The 21711-nt window shown below is 38.9% G+C and overlaps 3 protein-coding genes across 4 annotated transcripts in view; 1 reads left to right on the top strand and 2 right to left on the bottom strand.

Annotated features, from left to right (window-relative positions):
• LOC127428974 (arylsulfatase B-like) overlaps positions 1-6053 on the top strand; it is a 16553-nt gene extending 10500 nt beyond the window's left edge. Inside the window, exon 7 of the mRNA XM_051677674.1 lies at positions 5312-6053. Within this exon, the coding sequence (XP_051533634.1) occupies positions 5312-5334 (23 nt within the window). The 3' untranslated portion in view covers positions 5335-6053. The remainder of the gene's footprint in view (positions 1-5311) is intronic.
• The window catches only part of LOC127428970 (dimethylglycine dehydrogenase, mitochondrial-like), a 73341-nt gene that overhangs the window by 34448 nt on the left and 17182 nt on the right, over positions 1-21711 (bottom strand). The window contains exons 7-16 of one of the 2 annotated variants that reach the window (XM_051677665.1): positions 21399-21597; positions 19789-19958; positions 19502-19655; positions 19264-19429; positions 18238-18368; positions 17453-17670; positions 12445-12602; positions 12306-12365; positions 6905-7039; positions 4000-5494 (exon numbers count right to left, since the gene is read on the bottom strand). In XM_051677665.1, the coding sequence (XP_051533625.1) occupies positions 5285-5494; positions 6905-7039; positions 12306-12365; positions 12445-12602; positions 17453-17670; positions 18238-18368; positions 19264-19429; positions 19502-19655; positions 19789-19958; positions 21399-21597 (1601 nt within the window). In that variant the 3' untranslated portion in view covers positions 4000-5284. Of the gene's footprint in view, positions 1-3999; positions 5495-6904; positions 7040-12305; positions 12366-12444; positions 12603-17452; positions 17671-18237; positions 18369-19263; positions 19430-19501; positions 19656-19788; positions 19959-21398; positions 21598-21711 lie in introns of those variants that run through there. The other variant, XM_051677666.1, reaches the window with a different exon arrangement.
• lhfpl2a (LHFPL tetraspan subfamily member 2a) overlaps positions 1-21711 on the bottom strand; it is a 145901-nt gene that overhangs the window by 115134 nt on the left and 9056 nt on the right. The window lies entirely within an intron of this gene.

Genomic DNA, 21711 nt, shown 5'->3' with positions numbered 1-21711 from the left:
TGTGGTTTCTGAGGACATTTCTAGTGTACCCATAATTTAAATCACTTAATAAACATACTAAATGATGTTTTATTGAAAATGTAAAAATGCAGAAAGTTTTTTGTGAGGGTTAGGTTTAGGGGTAGGGTTAGGGTTAAGGGATAGAATCTATAGTTCATACAGTATAAAAATCATTATGTCTATGGAGAGTCCTCATAATGATAGCTGCACCAACATGTGTGTGTGTGTGTGTTTACTCACACACACTCTCTCAAACACACACACACACATGCACACACTCTCACAAACGCGCACACACACGCACACACTCACTCACACACACACACTCACTCTCTCACACACTCTCTCACACACACACAATTACTGGCATGACATGATGTTCAACTCATGTTATTTATATTTTATTCACCAGATGGCAGCAATCTGCCTCCAATTCATGTCATATTCTCATATTTTCTTCATGTTTCAATTTATAGAAGTGAAGGTTATGAATTTTGACATTTTGTTTTTCAAAAATGTGTTTATTTGTATATGCAAATTAATGGTAACATTTAGAAATGTAAAAGTAAATAAGATCAAAATAGTTTAAAATCCCAAAAGAAATGCATAATTGTACTGTTCTTCAGGGAAGAGATGGTATCATTATCATCATAAAAAAAGAAAATAAAAAAGGGTTACACATCTGACCCTTCCAGTAAAAAATGATCACGAACAGTGTTGGGTAACGTTACTTTTAAAAGTAACTTGCTCGAATATTGCGTTACTCCTTAAATTAACTTAGTTAATTAAAAAGTAATTTTTTATGGAAAGTAAAGCGTTACGTTACTTTTGCGTTACTTTTTTTCTCACAGCCACTTTCTCTTCTGCTCTGCTATGCATTCCATACTAATTAGCCATGTACTGCATACAAGAGACATTACAGCTCATGCTAGCTACTGTACAACACTGCAGGCTTGTTTTGAGTTGATCCACGGTGCGTACAGACGCCACTGGTTGATCATACAACGCATACAACTGCAAACGCACATGCTGATACAACTTGCATAGAATCGTTTTTAATGCTACCAAAATGTCATAAAAACGGTTTGTTTCATGAATCACTGAAACTACTTGTTTATTATAAAACTAAAATGTAGAGTCTTTTTAGAAACTAAGATATTTTCTCTGCTTTTACAGTCGATGTAGAATGTTGCTCGGAGCCACTGATCCAGAGTCAGCTTTTCTCATCCCATTCTCCCAGTTACTGGGGAGCTGCTAAATAGTCTCTGGCCTCACACTCTATAGAACTACAATGCCATCATGCACTACGTCTCCTCCCTGAAGTTTGCACACTTTTAATCCTAATTTCTCACAATACAGGGACAGTAGAGGTGTACAAAAGCAACGCTCTAACTCAGATATTATGGTCCAAAATAAAAAAATATTGCGTTACTTTACTCGTTACTTGAAAAAAGTAATCTGATTACGTAACGCGTAAGTTACTTTTATCACATTACCTCCAACACTGTCCGCGAATACCAAAGGAAGGTGCCATTTTTTAATACCATAGGAGGGTTAAATATTAAAAAGTGAATTGAAGACTTTAAAGACCCATGGATTCCCTGTTTAAAGATGTTGAGACTAGATTATTTTTACAATATAAAATACTCCTTAAGAAAATTATTGTACACTCTCATTAATACGTTTCTCTCTATAAACACACACATTACTGTCCTTCATCATTTTCATCACTGCCAGGGTCCCCAGGCTCCTGAGGGTCCGGGGTCACAGCGGGGGTCATCAGGGGGAAATGTGATTGGTTCAGCTTCACTCTGGTAATGATGTAAGCGCTTAAGCAGGAAGTTGACGATCTCTGGGTGCTGATGGGAAATCTCCACACGCTCCTCGGGATCCTGCTCGATGTTAAACAGCATCACCTGCTTCAGCAGCTCAGAGAGTGTCGATGACGTCACTGGACCACCAGAAGGGGGCGCAAACCACAGAGGACAACCTGAAGGAAACACATGTTCATCACTTCAGTGTCAAATAAAAGACAATCAAATTCAGCCTGAAAGAGGAAAATTCACTCATTGTAATTTTTAGGTTTTAATAGTTATTTGTACTGTGTTTCATTGGCATTTATTTATTGATTTTTCAGGGACAGTAGACCTTAATTTATTCATTAATCATATTGATGTAAGATGTTACCTGGATAACCGGTGAGAAGTTTCCAGTTCTTGTAACGAATGGCAGCGTGAACGGAGATGTTAAACTCTGAGCGAGACCCGAGAGAAATCCACCGAGATGCTGATGAGCGAAAAGACTCTTGCAGAAATGCACCTGAGAGATTATCACCTGGACCTGAACACCAGACACAAACACACAGATTATTTCTGTTTTGAGAACTCAGACTCGAGACTTTGACTTAAACCATGTTTGTCTGTCACTCACATGGTGCGATGTCGTCATACAGTGGGTCAATGTTATGCAGCAGTTCAACTCGCGGAGACGCTTTACCACGACTGAAACACACATCAACAACACTCTCAGACAAACAGACACTTTTTCTGATATGCCATAAAATTCTTTTTTTTGGGGGGGGGGGGATTTTTCCCCTTTTTCTTCCAATTTGCAATGCCCAATTCCCAATGTGCTCTAAGTCCTCGTGGTGGCGTAGTGACTCGCCTCAGTCCGGGTGGTGGAGGACGAATCTCAGTTGCCTCCGCGTCTGAGACTGTCAACCCGCGCATCTTATCACATGGCTTGTTGAGCGCGTTGCCACAGAGACATAGCGCATGTGGAGGCTTCACGCCATCCACCGCGGCAACCACGCTCAATTCACCACGCACCCCACCGAGAACGAACCACATTATAGCGACCACGAGGAGGTTACCCCATGTGACTCTACCCTCCCTAGCAACTGGGCCAATTTGGTTGCTTAGGAGACCTGGCTGGAGTCACTCAGCACGCCCTGGGATTCGAACTAGCAAACTCCAGGGGTGATAGCCAGCGTATTTTACCACTGAGCTACCCAGGCCCCCCCCCCCAAAAAAAAAAAAATTAAAAAAATTAAAAAAAGAAAAGATTTTTAAAAACTTGATTTTTAGCGACTCTTTGATTTATTATAGTAAATTAGATCATTGCATTGTTTAAGGGATATTGTACAGTCAGCTGGTTGTTATCGCAAAATAAACCCCAAAAGGGTGATCAAGACCCGACTGTTCATTATCCCGCTTATTACACGGCAATGACCCAAATAAATGAATAAATGCACACTAAATATATTTTGCGTGGAAATTATGTAATTAGCTTACTAGTAGAGATCACATTATGAGTGATTCTTATGGGTCAGTGGTGCCATCTTGATCGTGAGAACTCGATCGATTTCGAGGCTTGGTCCATGTCAGCAGATGCTTCTTGTGAATAGCAAACTCAAAATGTTTGAGAGTGTGTGAGTGTGTATGTTTTGCACTGAGGATGTTTTAGAGTCTCACCCTGTAATTTCTGTCTATTATTTCTGCATTATGGCAGATTTATTGATTGTATTTGAAAGATTTAAAAAAAAATGCTGTTTTTTGGTGTTTCCCATTCATTTTCAATGGGCGGTCAATTTTGACCAAGAAAACCAAAGGTATCGCTTTTTTTTAAACGACCACTTAGACTTTAGGAGGGTTAAATCCTTTTTTACTGCAAATTCTCCTCCCTCCCCAATAGGTGGCACGAATAATGAGAATCTCCGAAAAACCAAAGAAGAATGTGAAAGATTTATAGTAAAAACAGACTTAATTCTGTTTCTCACCCACACCTGTCATATCGCTTCTGAAGACATGGATTAAACCACTGGTGTCGTATGGATTACTTTTATGCTGCCTTTATGTGCTTTTTGGAGCTTCAAAGTTCTGGTCACCATTCACTTGCATTGTATGGCCCTACAGAGCTGAAATATTCTTCTAAAAATCTTCATTTGTGTTCTGCAAAAGAAAGAAAGTCATACACATCTGGGATGGCATGAGGGTGAGTAAATGATGAGAATTTTAATTTTTAGGTGTACTAACAACATAACATAAACTATATGTGTGATAACATGATTTTAGTGTGATAAAATCACTTATTAACCGCATATGTGTAAAGTTATAGACAATTGTACAACTTTTTTGCCATGACAACGTAACACCGCAAACCATAATACGACCATAAAAATTACGATTTAAACAATTTTACAGCTCAAATAATACACATTAATGTAGGTGCTATTATAAAATTATATGCTTCACATTTCTGGAGCTTTAAACCCTCCAAAAATTGGCCCCATTGACTTCCATTGTAAGTGTCTCACTGTAACACACATTTGTCCTTTTTAAAAAACAAAAAAGCAAAAGGAGAAACGAGTTCAAATACATTTTTGTGGTAATCAGTATTATGCCACAAATGCTGTCGATTGAGATGAACTTGTATTGAACCCGAAATATTAATTTAATAAGTCAAGTTTTCAATGTTCGTAATAGAATACCAGTGTGAAACAGCACATATTAGGCATCCTACATTGCTGTCACATGATGTCCTAGAATTACATTAAATTCAGTGAGTGGCTTTCAGTTATCATCCCAAAAACTCCTTTTGCATTTCAAGTAAATTTTGTGCAAAATTGTCTTTGGCAGTCTGATGACATAAAGAAATGAAATAATGAAATGTTAAAATATTAGTGAAATATCACACTGGGTATACTGTTCACAATGCAGAAATATAGTATTGTAGTCGGCTATTCTGAACATACACATACAGATGATTTTATTCAGACAGATTATACAAAACCATCAAAATACACACATGATCATAAACTTTTACATCTGTAAAGCTGAACATGTTTAATCATACAGTGATTAAAGCCGTCAGAGTTTATTCAGAATGAAAATATACAGTTCAGAGATATACAGGAATAATCCGAGGTCATTATAACATTATACAGGAATCACTCGATGTGCAATACTGACATTGTATTTCACTGCAGGTCTTTACTGGTACTGAATTCAGTTGGTAAGAATCATCAGTATGTTTGAACAGATGACAGTAAAATACAGTTTACTGAGCTACACATGACAAGAAATCATTTACACAGATTAAGACATTAAGACATGATGCTCAGCAGCAAATATTCACAATTATTTCTAACACAATCTTTACATTTGCATTTTAAGACATTCATATTTGTTTAGTGATTTTCAGGTGTGACTGATAAACGTTGGTTAAGGATCCTAATGAATTTCAAACATGAAAGATCATCTAGTAATCATGTTCCAGTGTGGGCTCAGACTCTTTTGCTCTTCTTCTGCAGTCTGGTTCTGGCGGGTTCTGTGAGGACTAGCGGTTCTTGTGTGACTGTGGCAGGATATTTCTGACCCAGCAGCTCCACCTCCACTCTCTGACCCACAGTAACAAGATCCACAGGCAGGTAACCCAACGCCAGACTCTGCTGTGTGCTGTAGCTGTATGCTCCAGACGTCGTGTTTCCAACCACCTGATGGACAAACATTTGAGTTTAGATCTCACAGCTCCAAGACTTCAGTACGTGACGTAAAAATCCCCCTCAGAATCACCTCAGGTTTTGTGACAATAACACATGTTCTCTCTGCTTTATGAAACTTCAGTTATCAGATGGGGCACAGATAATTCAGATCATCAAAGATAAACAGTGAAATCACTCAGATTCAACGTTCGACTTGTTATTTAGTATCTGCAGATTTTGTTTTAGTATTTGTCTTGTGTACTTGTTGCTGCCACAGAGAAAATTAACCCTTTGAGCTTAATAATTGTCAAAATATTATTAACTACAATCTTCATGTTTCTGTACAAACATCTGAATGAATTTTTCCATGTCGGACTATTATTGTGCTATCATGTGTTTGTGTGGACACTTCCTGAAGCAGACTTAATACTGATATACCTGACCCTTAACCCCACAAGTGTTGAAACCAGCATGTTACATTTGCACATTTACCTACAAAATCCGTTCAACTACTAAAGATTCATACATCATATTCAAAACCCTGAATAATAAAAAAAACAGCAACACTTTATTTTACAGTGTCCTTGTTATACATGTATTGACTATAGTAATAACAACTAACCCTAATCCAAACCCTAACCCTATAGTAAGTACATTTTATTAATGAATATTGCTCGGTACTTACTTGTGTAATTACACTGTAACAAGGACAATATATTACTATATTAGTAATAACTAAGTATATGTCTTTGACAATTATGTTGGTGTTGCTTAAATGCCGCATTTCCGCTTATAAATTCAAGAAAAATAAACAGAACATAAAATATCACATATCATTACTTAGACGAGGTGATTATCTTTCAAACGAGTCCACACACAAGATAATCAGATACGTAGATCATTAGATAATCCATATGAAGCACAATGTTACATATGACCACCAGGAGATGGCGCCAAATACATGACACAGACTCAATGATGACTCAAATGACACAGAATGAAACTCATTCTGTGAAATCTCATTACTAAAATCATGTCTGCATGCTATGCAAACCTTTAGTCATTGTTGTGTTTGCATGTGTAATTAGTTCTTATGTACAATTATTATGTTTTATTTGTTTGGAGATGTTTATGGACACTATGATCAATTATATTTGCAATGTTATAACTTTTGATTGCTTTGTCGTATCAACACAAAATTATTCTCAGATACAGTTGACATGATTGGGAACAAAACAAAAGCAGTTTTTCTGAGCTTTTTTTTTTTTTTTTTTTTGTCGAGTCTTTTTTGGGTTTGCCACTGAAACAGGAAATCTTTAAAAACACCTTCTGAGCTTTAAGGGTTAACCTACAAACATCTGCTTATAGTTGTCTCTGCATATTAACTGCAGATTGTGTGAATGTGATTGGGTAAATCTTTACTTTGCCATTGTGCCAGATGGTCTCGTTGCCCTCTGGGTCGATGTCGTCCGTTTGCAGCGTGAGAAACGCCAGTCTGCGCTTCAAACCCTGAGACCTGATCTCCAACAGAGCCTGTTTACCAATGAAATCTGCAGACTGATAAACACACACAAAGTGGTATTGTTTTTATTAATAATACAGTGCTATTTTCATAATGGATTTGCTGTGTCACGTGGGAGTACACTGTGTGCGTTTGGCTGCCACTTCTCACTGGCAGTCCTGTGTTTTTCATGTGTTATTTTTGTTGTTTTGATTATTATACTGTTATCTCTGCCTTCTCCAAGTGATCAACTTTATTGAACTCTGCTCTCTTTTGGATTCTACGCTGTTGCGGATTTACTCCCTGGACTACACTGAACTTTTGATCACTGCTGACTGTATTTGGAACTCTGCTCTCTTTTGGAGTCTTCACTGTTGCTAACTTGCTTCCTGGATTTTATTAAACTATTTGTGCACTGTTGACCGTATTTGGACTGCACCGGATCACTCTGGAATATATCTCTCCCTGGAACTCGCACATACCCGGGACTCTTTGCCACATGCACTGCCTCACACACCGTCGGCGAGCCCGCTGACCACTGTTCATCCCTGCTGGTTTAGCTGGTGAGTTAGTCTCCACTCTCTCATTGAACTGTGTCTGGGTATTATTTCCTTGGTGGTTCAGCCTGAGTTCAGCTAATGAGATAGTCTGCACTTTCTCCTTGGTTGTGTTTGGGTGTTTTCTGCTTGTCTGGTCATGGCTAACGTGGTACGGCATGTTGTAGTTTGTGTCTTTGTGTAGTTGGTTCTTGTTCTCCGTTGATCTCCGCCATGCCTTATATGAACTCCAAATGTATAGCGGTGAGCTTTATTGGCCTCACTCTGCTAGTAATACTAGTAGATATCTCTGTGGAGATGGCGCTTGAATACTCCTCATCGCAGCTACATGGTATTTACTGCTCTTCTCGATTAGACACTGTGGTTTATGATTATTGTAAAGAGCTTGGGATTACTAGACGTCCGCGCTATGTTCACCGTTCTGTGAAACGTCAATGGAATTTACACTACTCATCTCCTACTTTGATTCCGTCCATCTGGTCATCCTGCTCTAATTTTCTTCATCATGCACTTCTTATCGTGGAGTTAATGTTGGCTCGCTACTAACCCCAGTCAGACATGAATCAGTCAGTAGGCCTGCTATGGACTATGTGTCACTATGTGTCCCCATGTAATACTGGTGTTCTTTTAAATGTTTGCTCATTGACTGGTAAAAGCAACATGCTCAGAGATGTTATTATTGACAATAATTTGGACATACTCTTCTTAACTGAAACTTGGCAAACTGCAAATGATTACATGGAACTCAACCTGATGACACCGGAGGGTTACACCTTCCTTGCTAAGCCCCGGGTCCAAGGCAGGGGTGGTGGCTTAGCGGCTGTTCACCAACATAGCATTAAATCGACTATTGTTGATTTTCATGAAATCTTATCATTTGAATATCTCTTTATTAGACTGTTAGGGCATAACCCGTTGCTTGTAATTCTAATCTATAGACCACCTAATAGACGCCCAAGCTTTCTTTCTGACCTCAGTGAATTGCTTACTCTAGACTGTGCATCACATAAAACAGTGATAATGTTGGGAGATTTCAATATCCATGCTGACACTACCTCAGCTGCTTCTAATGAGTTTATGTCTATACTTGATTATTTCAATTTCTATTGTTCCTTCGCATTGTCATGGCCACACTTTGGACTTGGCATGTTCCTATGGGCTTAACAATCTTTCTCTTTTAGGAACTTTGGATAGTTTTTCTGATCATAAGCTCATTAAGTTTACTTTCAAGTCTTGTAGCAAAAAACAGAAAAAATAAAATCAATCAATGTCATCTTTCACCGATTCTATCTGCAATTCTGTACTCTCATCTTCTTTAAACCTTTCCTTCCCTGATGAAATTCTTTCTTTATACAATGCAACAATTACCTCCATCTTAGATGACTATGTACCTGTCTTATTCCTCTCCCTGGTATACTCCTGAATTGCGGGCTATGAAAGCAAAGGGTCGACATCTGGAACAGCTCCTCAAGGAAACTGTCTTGACTGTTTATTCTGTGGGTCTCTTTGATCACCTTGTCCATTCCAAGGCTTCTCTTAACATTGCACGGGCGAACTATTTTTCTTCCATTATCAATAACTCAAACTGTAAACCTAAAACTCTCTTTTCCACTATTAAGAAACATACACAGTCTCCATCACTGTCTCCACCTGCATCTGTTGAGCTATGTGAATCAACCCGACTTACTACTATTCCCATATCACCCCATCTTATGTTGCTGAGTTGATTAATAAATCACACTCTTCAACATGCCATCTTGACCCTGCACCTCCTTCTCTCCTTAAATGCTCTCTTCATGCTATCACTCCTTCTATCTCTCACCTGATTAATACATCACTCCTTTCTGGTTTTGTTCCATTAGCTTTAAAAACAGCCGCTGTCTCACCTTACTCAAGCAACCTGATGTTGACCCAAGTGTATTGGAGAATTATAGTCCTATTTCCAACCTTCCATTTGTGACCAAAATCCTTGAGAGAGTGGTTGCTTCCCAAATTCAGGAACACCTGAAGTCTAGCAATCTCTTCGAGCCCTTTCAGTCAGGTGTTCGCCCACTACGCAGCACGGAAACAGCTCTATTAAGGGAAGTAGACGACCTTCTCATTTCTGCAGACACAGGTTCACTCAACATTCTTCTTCTACTCGATCTAAGCTCAGCTTTTGACACTGTCTCCCATAAAATCCTTCTTACTCGTCTTTTAGCTATAGGCATCTCCATCACTGCTTATCATTGGTTATTATCCTGTCTACAAGATAGGCAGCAGTTTGTCTCAATAAAGAATTACAAATCATCAATTGGTTTTGTTTTAAAGGTGCTATATGTAAGACTGACAGCAAGTGTTTGAAATGGGTACTGCAGTCCAAATTCAAAATATTGGAGAGTTGTCTGCCCCGCCCCAGACTCGAAGATCATGTGGGTTGCCAGAATGTTGATATGCAAATTAGTCAGCTAGGCATCCGTTTTAAAGGATTTCTGGGCTTTAAGCTGTCTCCATCTTCCAAAGGCATCTCTAATATTTATCCTTGTTTTACTACACCTCTGGTCATGGTGGTTTTTAGACAGATGGCGAGGCTTTTTAGGTCAGGTGGAATCTGTTATCTCTGATCCAGTTCGTTTGCTGGCTTCCATGGCTGCAGCACGCAGTGTTGTTTGCCTGCAAACTTGTTCAAATCTGGCAACCCGGTGGTGTCAAAATACTATTGGTGAGTGGGCAGTGGGCGGGATCACACAGGCCAAAACATAAACAGAAATTCCGGCCCGGAATGGAAACTTCAAAGTAGAATATACTGACTGTAGCACTGTTATTGGAAAAGCCAGAATTTCAACTTGGCATGTTTCCTAATTCTCTAATGACATATGATGGTCATTTTATGATTTAGTACAGTAAAAATATTGCATATAGCACCTTTAAGAGGGGTCCCTCAAGGCTCAGTGCTGGGCCCCCTTCTTTTTGTAATTTATGTCCTTCCACTTGGTGAAATTATACTGAAACATGGCCTTAGTTTACACTGTTATGCGGATGACACCCAGATTTATGTTAGTTATAGCTCCTCAACACCATTCTCACCACCCTCATTATCTGCGTGCCTACATGATTTAAGACATCTTGATAATGGGCCCCAAATCATTGGTATCAAGCTGTTCAGACTTTACCTTGGATGTTGATGGTACTACCATTAAGCCCTCTCTCGCTGTTCGTAACCTTGGGGTGATTTTTGATACATCACTCACCTTTGAGGTTCATGTTAATAACATTATAAAGATGTCATTTTTTCATTTATGCAATATTGCCCGTCTCCGTCCAGTACTCAATACGAACGATGCAGAAACACTAGTCCATGCGTTCATTTCCTCTTGATTGGATTACTGTAATTCACTCTTCTTTGGTTTATACACTAAGACCCTAAATCACCTACAATACATCCACAATTCTGCAGCTAGAGTTCTTACTTCCAGTAAAAAGTCTGCACACATCACTCCCATTCTGCGACAGCTCCATTGGCTACCAATTACCTATTGCATTCAATACAAGATATTGTTGATAACTTTCAAGGCTCTTCACACACTTGCTCCTCAATACATCACTGAGTTGCTTCGCCCTTATATTCCCGCTCACTCTCTACAGTCTACTAGGGCAAATTTCCTGTTTGTCCCGAAGTTCAGGTTGTCTTCAATGGGAGGCAGGTCATTTATGATTTTTGTTCCTCGACTTTGGAATGCTCTCCCACAACCCCTATGGGAACTCACCACTTTCTCCTCCTTTAAATCACATCTAAAAACTCATCTCTTCACTCAGTGTTATCTCTCGGCTGCTTGTTAGGAAGTTTCTTTTTGAGTGTGTGTGTTATCTGTCCATTTGCTGTATTTCACGTATTTGCTCTCAGCGACCTTGTGTTCAAGAAAGGCACTATATAAAATAAACATATTATTATTATAATCTTATAATTAGCACATTTACATGCACACCAATATGCTGATAACTTCAAAAAAGCATCTTATTTAAAATTTCAGAAAAAGCAAAAAAATCGGCATTTACATGAGATTTGAAATAATCAAGTTGTTCTCTTCTTTTCACATCAAATCGTGAGGAGGCATGCACACAACACGTGCACACATTAAATAAGCTGTTTAAGGTGGTTCACAAGCAACACAAAATCTGTGTAATGGGCAAAAATCTAACTGTGTCGATGGATTTATCCTTATGCCAGTTATGACCTTGTGCCGTTTAATGCGTTTACATGACCACACCCGTTGTCAGCTTATTAAGCATAACTTTGGTGTAAAAACGTGCAGGTAAACGTGCTCAATGTTGCAGAAGTGACAAGCTACTCATAACTTAAATAAACTAGTCAAGCTGCCCTCTAAAAAGTTGTTATTTACACTACAAGCTACTGTCAGATGATAGAATACATTTTCATGATTAAAAAACAAACAACGAGGATGTTAATAAGGGTGACAGAAATATACACTAGTCAAGTCAAGTTATTTTTATTTATACAGCGCTTTTCACAACACACATAGTTTCAAAGCAGCTCTACAGAAGATCATGCATTAACAGAAAATGAAGCTGTAATATCTATAATAAAATATAGATATAATAACTATCTGTACTATAATTATTATCAATAATAACACTAACACACATACTGTATAACAACACTGGAAAACACTGATTTATGTAACTAAGAATGCACATCACAATGTGTGTCTGTTTTGTCAACATCTGTCACATGTTGAATTAGTGTTGTGTTTTTGAGTTCTGTTACCTTGTTGAGTTTGATGAAATAATCCAAACCAGCTTCAAGAGGATTCGTGTCACAATTCATCTGGAAATAAAAGACCATCAGACGCTAATCAGATGAATACTGTTTATTTGTGTAACGTGTGTTTTTGTGTGTGTGTTACCTCAGCTCCCCAGGCTCTGAAACCTTTCTCCAGTCTCAGTGAGTTCATGGCGTACGTGCCAAAGTCATCGATTCCCTCGCACTGTCCGGCGTCCATCAGTGACTGATACACAGCACTCATGTTCTTCATGTCCATGTACAACTCCCAACCCAACTCACCTACAACACACACACACACACACACACACACACACCCACACATGACACACATGCACACACACACATACACACACAACACACACGTCACACATGACACACACACACACACACCCACACATGACACACGTCACATGACACACACACGACACACCACACACACACACCACACACCAACACGACACCACACACACACGCACAACACACCACACACACACACACGACACACCACACACACACCATTGACTTCTATTGTTTAATACTGAGCTAATGACATTTTCTATCATAGTTCCCAACCCTGTTCCTAGAGGCCCCTCAACACTACACATTTAGGATATCTCATTAATCAAACACAGCTGATTCAACTCATCAGCTCGTTAGTGGAGACTCCAACAGCTGAATTGGGTGTGTCAGAAAAAGGAGATATACAAAATGTGCAGTGTTGGGTTACCTCCAGGAACAGGGTTGAGAACCACTGTATCATCAAACCCACACACAAACCTTTCTGCATCTGTATATTGACATAAAGACATTATTTGATATGTTTTTCTCATGTAGACTGTTTACACAACTACATAAATGTTTTACATGCATGTTTCTTCAACTTCAGGCTCTTTCATGTCCCAGGGGTAGATTTTTATTGAAACTAACAGATTTCAACTTTTTCATTTTGTTATTTAAAGTCTTTAACTTTACCATCATCATTTATTTTGAGACAAAATATTTATTATTTTCAGTTTTGTTAAAGGTCATTAAATCAAAAGTTTTTTAATAACTGTTCAGTAAGTGAAAGTATTTGGGTACTGCTGCAGGTGCTAAAGGCCCCTATTAAACATGTTTTTATTAAGTGAGGTGTAAAGATTTGTTCTGAAAAATGTTCAAAGTGTGCTCACATTGACTCAACCAATCATAATAGAGATTCATTTGTTTATAAAATACTTGAGATGTTATAAAATGCCAAATGTGTTTGAAATTAACAGGAAATCGTGAACACTTTTCTGAAGTAGTTATTTTGAGTAAGTATCATTTTAATCGGGGTTCCCACTCTTTTCAAGGCACAATTTATCAGGACATTTCCAGGATATTTTATGTGCTCAACAGGTGTAATATTTAAGCAAAAACGGGGGCCTGGATAGCTCAGTGAGTATTGACCTGGAGTCGCTAGTTCGAATCCAGGGTGTGCTGAGTGACTCCAGTCAGGTCACCTAAGCAACCAAATTGGCCCGGTTGCTAGGGAGGGTAGAGTCACACGGGGTAACCTCCTCATGGTCGCTATAATGTGGTTCTCGCTCTCGGTGGGGCGTGTGGTGAGTTGTGTGTGGATGCCGCGGAGAATAGCATGAAGCCTCTACACGCGCTATGTCTCTGCGGTAATGCGCTCAACAAGTCACGTGTTAAGATGCGCGGATTGACGGTCTCAGACACGGAGGCAACTGAGATTCATCCTCCACCACTCGGATTGAGGCGAGTCACTACGCCACCACAAGGATTTAGAGCGCATTGGGAATTGGACATTCCACATTGGGGAGAAAAAATATATATATATTTAAGCAAAAACACATGCGTCCTTTTAAATCGTACTTTTATTTTGACGTTTCTGTGTGTTTTGATGGTAGTTTCTGACCTCCAGATAAGCAGTTCACTACATGGCCCAGTGTGATTATTAATCCCTGTAAATAAATAAATACATACATAGTCTGCATGTGCTGCACACTTCAGAGTGATCTCTGTCATCTCACACACACACAGAGCACACGTGATGATCATGATGAGGTGTTTTCAGTGTGTGAGTGGCTCTACACATTCATTTTGAAGCGTGCATCACTTGCAGATTATATATTTATTTCATTAAATCACAGACTTTTGCAGTTTAATTATCACACAATTTTAATTTGATTAATTGTACATTTAAACATTCATTTTTGTTCAAATATGTCATATTCCATGACATTCTGTGTTTTATAGCTAATGGCATTTTTATGACTACATTCCATGATTCAGTCCGTGTTTTCTGCACACTACATGTGGTAACCGTAGTATAAGCAGACTCTGATCGTTTAACTATTAAACATTCATTCATATCTCAAGTTGTGAAGGCCGAATCACAACGCTACAAACTCGTTTTCAAAAAATCAGTGGTCTGACCGTCAAATGTTTTTTTGGTTAACATAACAGCAGTGTTGGAACCAAAACATTTTATTTTGTACTATATCAATACTTCAACTATTTCATCAGAGCAAAGCAGAGATGACAGCATGACAGGATTAGTTTCTGACAGTTAACAGTTTACATCGTTTCTAAATGTGCAGCCGCTGACAGTGACAAAACGATACAAATGTGTGTATATGACTCCTATTCCGAGTCCCAATCGTTACCATGATTTTTGTGCACGTAACATAAACCTTGTTAGCAACACAGTAAAACAATTTTATTACACTAAAATATTTTCCATGATAAATCATTATTTTCCAGGACAGTTAGATATTTTTCTAATTTTCATGACTTGAAAATTGCATTGCACAATTCTTTATAATTATAATTTTATTTATTTATCACACATTATACATTTGCACATACACAGTGAAATTCTTTTTTTTCACAAATCCCAGCTAAACTGGGGTCAGAGTGCAGGGTCAGCCATGATATGGCATCTTGGCAGTGCTGGGGCTTGAACCCTGACCTTCTGATCATTAACCCAGAACCTTTAACCGCTAAGCCACCACTGCCCCCACCACTGCAATTCCAGGTTTTCCAGGACATGTTGGAACCCTGTTAATTTGTTACTCAAAAACGCATCTTGCTGTCTCAAAATTATTTGTATAGTTGACTTTACACTATAAATATTGCCCCTATATCTACACGATACCACTATAACCAAGTGTGGGGTAAAAGGCTCCACTGCCAACTTTTAAAAAATAAATAAATAAATAATCAAAACAACCTTCTGTTATTATTTCTTTTCACAAAATGATGTTGTTCCATCAATATTCAATAAAAAGAAATATGTATTTTTTTTATCTTGATACATTTTGTGACCAGAAAAATTTTCCTTAAGATGTGCCTTTAGCTCTGTTGTACCCTACTTTTCAAATGTCTTTTATCTATTGATGTTGTTTAATTCTTGTCCCAGAACCCGTTTTTTTATTTTTTTTTTAATTTCCACGCATTACCACGGAGATGTAGCGCGTGTGGAGGCTTCACGCTATTCACTGCGGCATCCACACACAACTCACCACGCGCCCCACCGAGAACGAGAACCACATTATAGCGACCACGAGGAGGTTACCCCATGTGACTCTACCCTCCCTAGCAACCGGGCCAATTTGGTTGCTTAGGAGACCTGGCTGGAGTCACTCAGCACGCCCTGGATTCAAACTCACGACTCCAGGGGTGATAGTCAGTGTCTTTACTCGCTGAGATACCCAGACCCTCCCACCAGATCCTGATTTTTTTATATTAAACTATGAAAATACATTATAAAAATACTAATAATTACATGTTTAAACCTATGATCATCTAAACAAAGAGTGAAATAAACAAAAACCATTTCAAAACTTATTGTGTGAAAATGACTACTATCAATTTATAAAAACGTATGTTTCATTTCTAGCACACCAAACTATTTTCCCCTAATAATGTTCGTACAAAAGTTAGTGTACTTGATAATCAAGTGGACAAAAGTGTCAGTGAAGAGTATGACTGAGATGAAATCTGAGACAAAACACAGAAAAATCAAGGGAAATATCACTTTTAATTGAGTGTTATTGCCAATCAAGCTGTAATTTTGCCAAATTATGCAAAACGTGTGAAAATATTATTTAATTGTGTGTATTTAGAACACATCAAATGTTAGCTATGAAATTATCCTTAGCAAGACAAAGGAGTAATTTTATTTGAAAAAGATTAAAAATGTCATTTCCAGCACAGAATTCTATTAAAGGGATAGTTCACCCAAAAATGAAATGAAAAATGAAAACGACTCGTGATAAAAGGTATATTTTCGATGTTAATCAGAGTTTTTGTCCTAACCAGCATTGATGAGTGACGGGACATTCTATCGATCACTTGTTTTCTATTTTCGGCATCACGCGCATAGCTCCATCCACTGTGAACTGGCCATCCACTGTGAAAGTCCAAAAACTTTCTAAAATAATAAGGCTGGACATAGAAATGCATCAATTCATCAACTACAAACTCTTCAGACATGTTTAGTAAGTTCTGTTCTCTGTTTTGTGTGCAGCTGTGTTGTGTTCTGTTGTCACTATCGCTGTGTTGGACCTGTTTTTAGATAAACGAGTTTTCGCTTGAACGCCCCAGTGTCGTGAGGGGGCTGCATGAACTGTTGCTCTCGTGTCCTATCATGAACGCACACAGGAGATCAACGGTCAGTGAACATTTTCACTAAATAATACATTAGATTTCAGTTTGTTTCTCACCAAATCTTATCGTATGCTTTCATAACAATCATGAGTCTCATGGAATAATTTATTAGACTTCTGAATTATACTTTTGTGTTCTTTTGAAGCTTGAAGAGGTGGTCACCATAAACTGCCATTGTATGACATCACTGAACACAACATTTCTTCACAATTTCTCCCTTTGTGTTCAGAAAAATAAAGAAAGTCATATAGTGTTATAACAACACAGGGGTGAGTAAACAATGACTGAATTTACATTTTTGAGTGAACTATCCCTTTAAACACAATACAGAATTTGAGATGTGCTGGAAATGATACTGTGCTGGGAAAGTGCCCGATGTGAAAGAAACACCCGTATATAGTCATGTTGTTTAAATGTTGATTATGATATAGTTGATTCTAATATAACTGATGATGTATATGAGTTCAGCTCACCTGTGTATGATATGCGCATGGCTCGTACAGGAATGCCGTTCAGCTGAATGGATCTGCAGTGCAGGAATCTGAATCCAGTGTCACTCAAATCTTCATCCGTCAGTTTCTGAAGAACCTTGCGAGAGTTCGGCCCGGCGACACCCAACACGCCGATCTCATCTGTGACATTAGACACACTCACACGATAACCACCATCAAACACCTCACGCTCAATCCATCTGAGAGACAGACAGAATTGATGACATTTAGTCATTTACAGCGACAATAATTAGATAATGTGAGTGGTGTTTGTCAATGCAGAAGTCAAGTATCTAGAGTGTTCTGGGTGTTTGTTCACAGATCCAAGTGAAAAGAGTCCTTACACACTGAATGTTTACTGTTAGAGGTTTCATCAAATCACTGTGAGCAACAGCAATAGTGCTTTCATCCAGAAGGGGGCGCTGTGTGTATGTGTGTTATAACTGGTGGATTTGAGTGCTATCTGGGACAAAAGTATTCATTCTGACAGGCCCAAACCTGTCTGGCACCCGTATTTTATTTAAAAATTATTCATTTAAATTTAGTTTAGGGGCCGCCACCATTAGTGTGTATCTGTGTGAGAGAGAGAGATAGGGGAGCTGCTTTCTGCTTTCTGACCTACTGACACACACACACACACTCAGACACTCTTGTGTTACACACACCAACAGCTCTCAGACTGCACTATTTGTGTTCAGTACCTCAGGTCTCAGTGTGTAGTTAATGTGTGTGTGTGCGCGTGTGTGCGCGTGTGTGTGTAGGCACACCTGAGGTCGTGCAGTTCTGATCCGGAGCCTGTGATGAGCAGAAACTCTCCCGGTGTGAGCTGAGTAACTGTGACCTCAGCATAGACACGCCCCCGTGGGGTCAACATGTGACTGATGTTTGTTTGACCCACCTGACAGAGAAACATCACAGACAACATGATTCAATCATCACAGATCAACACAGACACATAAAACACACAGACAATACATTATCATCAGTTTTATTAAATCAATATTTCTGACTTTAAATTCTGATTGGATAAGTTGTTTTGAAGCTGTTGTAAAATAGTAGATATACTCACACATGTGATCATACATTCTATATTAATGGTGAGCTCAGCAGGATTAAGTTGTGAAATTTTAAATAATATCAAGCTATAGAAACTCAAATAGTTTATGATGTTTCCAGGAGTATTGATTATTCATGTTTTTGAGACGTTACAGACATTACATCAGAAATTAGCATAATTAATTCAGATTCAAAGTAATGTCCAGCATCATCCAATCACTGTCAACCATGTTAAAATAAAATGATACATTATAAATTCTGAATCTATGTACTGATTATCATTGTCACATGTCTGTCAAACATGTTGAGTGATCCAAACATCATCTGCAGCCTGAAACTGAACTTTTGATCAGATTTTAGGAGTGAATGCACTTAACTGCATAGAGAGCTATAGGATGCTCCCTTGCTCCCTATTTAGTGAATGACTTAACCTCCAGTGTGCTGTCTGTCTGCACTGGTCTCAGAACAGTTTGAAATGCACCTTATTTTCATCCTAACTCCATATAAAGCCTCTGAAAGACACATTTATCAGTTTTTGGATGAACTCATTTATTCTCAGTGTGATAATGCACAGACAGTAAATATCGGATATTTGAACTGAAAATGAGCGTATAGTCCTTGAATGTGGTCATTGTGGGGGTTTTTTTTTCTTTATTAAAATGATCAAAAGTATTAAACCTATGTGAGAAAGAAAAACATTGTAAATAAAATCATTCTTCAGTTTTTTAGTTTGTCACCTTCGGCAATGTGTTGGCAAAAAGTCGCTCGAGCAGCTGCTGTGAATCTTCTCCTGTCACCATGAACTTCCCGAAGGGTGAGAGGTCAATTACACCCACTTTCTCCATCACGAGTTTACACTCACGGCCCACTGGCCCGAACCAGTTAGTCCTTCTGAAACTGGGCCTGCAGAACCAGAGAGACTTTCATAAACATCTGAAGAGTTTGGACGATCTGAATTCAGTCTGTGTGTCTCACTTGTATCCCGTCTCGTCTCCAGGTTTGTAGAAGTAGTGCGGCTGCTCCCAACCCACGTGGAAACCCATAGAACATTTCTCCTTCAACAGCTCATACACACCACTGACCCTGTTAGTTGGACGGCCCGCGAAACGCTCCTCTTTTGGGTAACCCACTGAAACACATGACAGACCAAGAGATAAGTGTGCAATCTGTTTCAAAACATTATTAGAGTGAGACTTTGACTAAACTCATCTGTATATGGAGTAAATCATGCAGTTGCAGTTTTTCTGTGTCACGTGACTCACCGATGTTGTTGAATCCATAAGATTCTCTGGCTTTGGCACACACGTACTGTACAGTTGTCCAGTGACCGTAGCGATTGGGGTCACATTCGATGAGGTCATACAGAGGTTCACCGCTCATGATCCAATCACTGAGAAACTTCCCAACGCCTCCAGAATGAATTATACCATACCTGTCAATCACACCTCAGTTGTCAATCATCCTGTCTGTGTTCGTGATGTACTGATGTGTCAGTATGTAACTTTCAAACTGTATCTTCTCAAACTACAAGTTAAGCAAGTAGTTCAACTACAGTCAAGATACTCTTTTAAACAAGTAGTTATCTACTCTACAAGTTACTAACAGAAAGTAGCAAACTACATTAAAACTAATTAACCCACCTATGGTATTTGGTAATTTTTTACAAATTTTCCTCATTTAATAAAAATGGTTTCCTTTATCTGAGCAGTACAAGACTTGGTGACATTTCCTCCATTTGACATCTGAACATAAAAAAAAAATAAAAAAAATCCCAGTACTCTTTGATCTTAGTGCGGCTTTCGACACTATAGATCACGGTTTTCTTCTGGAGCGTTTATGACAGTGGGTGGGGATTCAGAGGTTCTCCTCCTGCATGAGTGAGGGAACATTCTCTGTTGAAATTGGACATTTTTCCTCCCCCTCTGCTCCTATTATCTGTGGGATTTCACAAGGCTGTATTCTTGGTCCTGTCTTGTTTTCCATTTACACGTTTCTATTTGGCTCTATCTGTCAAAAACACAACATTGCATACCACTGCTATGCTGATGACACCCAGCTTTATCTCCCTCTGAAGTCATGTGACAATTCGGGTCTAAAATCCCTCTTTGACTGTCTAAATGATATCAAAAGTTGGATGGCTGCTAATCTTCTTTACCCTTCTGTGGTAAAAAAGTGCCTTTTTCCAGCTTGGGTCTATTGCCACAAATCCTGTCTTTCAAGGATCTAGAGACTGTTATTCATGCTTTCATTTCATGCAGATGGGACTACTGTAACTCATTGTATCTGGGGCTTCCAAACGCTTCATTATCAGACCTACAATTAGTACAAAATGCTGCGGCTAGGCTACTTACTGGTACTAAGAAGTATGTCAGTATTTCTCCTGTGATGGCCTCTCTTTACTGGCTTCCAGTCGAATACAGAGTTCAATTGAAGGTACTTTTAACTGTTTTTAAATGTCTACATGGGCTGGCACCTCACTATATTTCTGATCTTCTTAATCATTATCAGACATCAAAGGCCTTTAAGGTCATCCCAGGGTCTGCTCTTGAGTGTCCCCAAATCTCGTTTGAAATCGAAAGGTGATCGCGCTTTCCCTGTTGCCACTCCTCATCTTTGGAATAGTTTCCCTCTCCACATTAGATCCTGCTTTACTATTGAGTCCTTTAAATCTCAACTGAAAGCACATCTTTTCTTGATTGCCATCTGGGACCAACAATCATGCCATGGTCCAAATCACTCCATTTTGATGGTTGATGTGAACATTAACTGAAGCTCCTGACCTGTATCTGCATGATTTTATGCACTGCTGCCACTGTGTAGCTACTTTTAGTGAACTACTCCCCAGCACTGGTATGTGATGTGGTGTGTTTACCCGAAGCCGATGGCGGTCCAGTAGTTGTGAGCGCCCTGGTGCGGTCCGATCACGGGCAGCAGGTCAGGAGTATATGTGATTGGTCCAGAGACGATATTAATGATGTCAGCATTCTTCAGAACCGGCACCATCTCCATCGCCATTTCCACATGATCCATGATGCGGTCCAGATCGGACTCAAACAACTCTTTACCAAAACCTCAAACACACAGCATGGAAAAACAATGCTAAATGCAAATAATAACAAGCAACAAACCATATAATCGTGCATAGTCATAAAAGCTAAATAAATAAACACTTCTCATATCTTGTA

The sequence above is a fragment of the Myxocyprinus asiaticus genome, chromosome 38 (genome assembly GCF_019703515.2).
Source record: "Myxocyprinus asiaticus isolate MX2 ecotype Aquarium Trade chromosome 38, UBuf_Myxa_2, whole genome shotgun sequence".
Taxonomy (NCBI): domain Eukaryota; kingdom Metazoa; phylum Chordata; class Actinopteri; order Cypriniformes; family Catostomidae; genus Myxocyprinus; species Myxocyprinus asiaticus.
The sequence above is the reverse complement of the archived record's forward strand: the minus strand, read 5'-3'. Positions and strand labels throughout refer to the sequence as shown.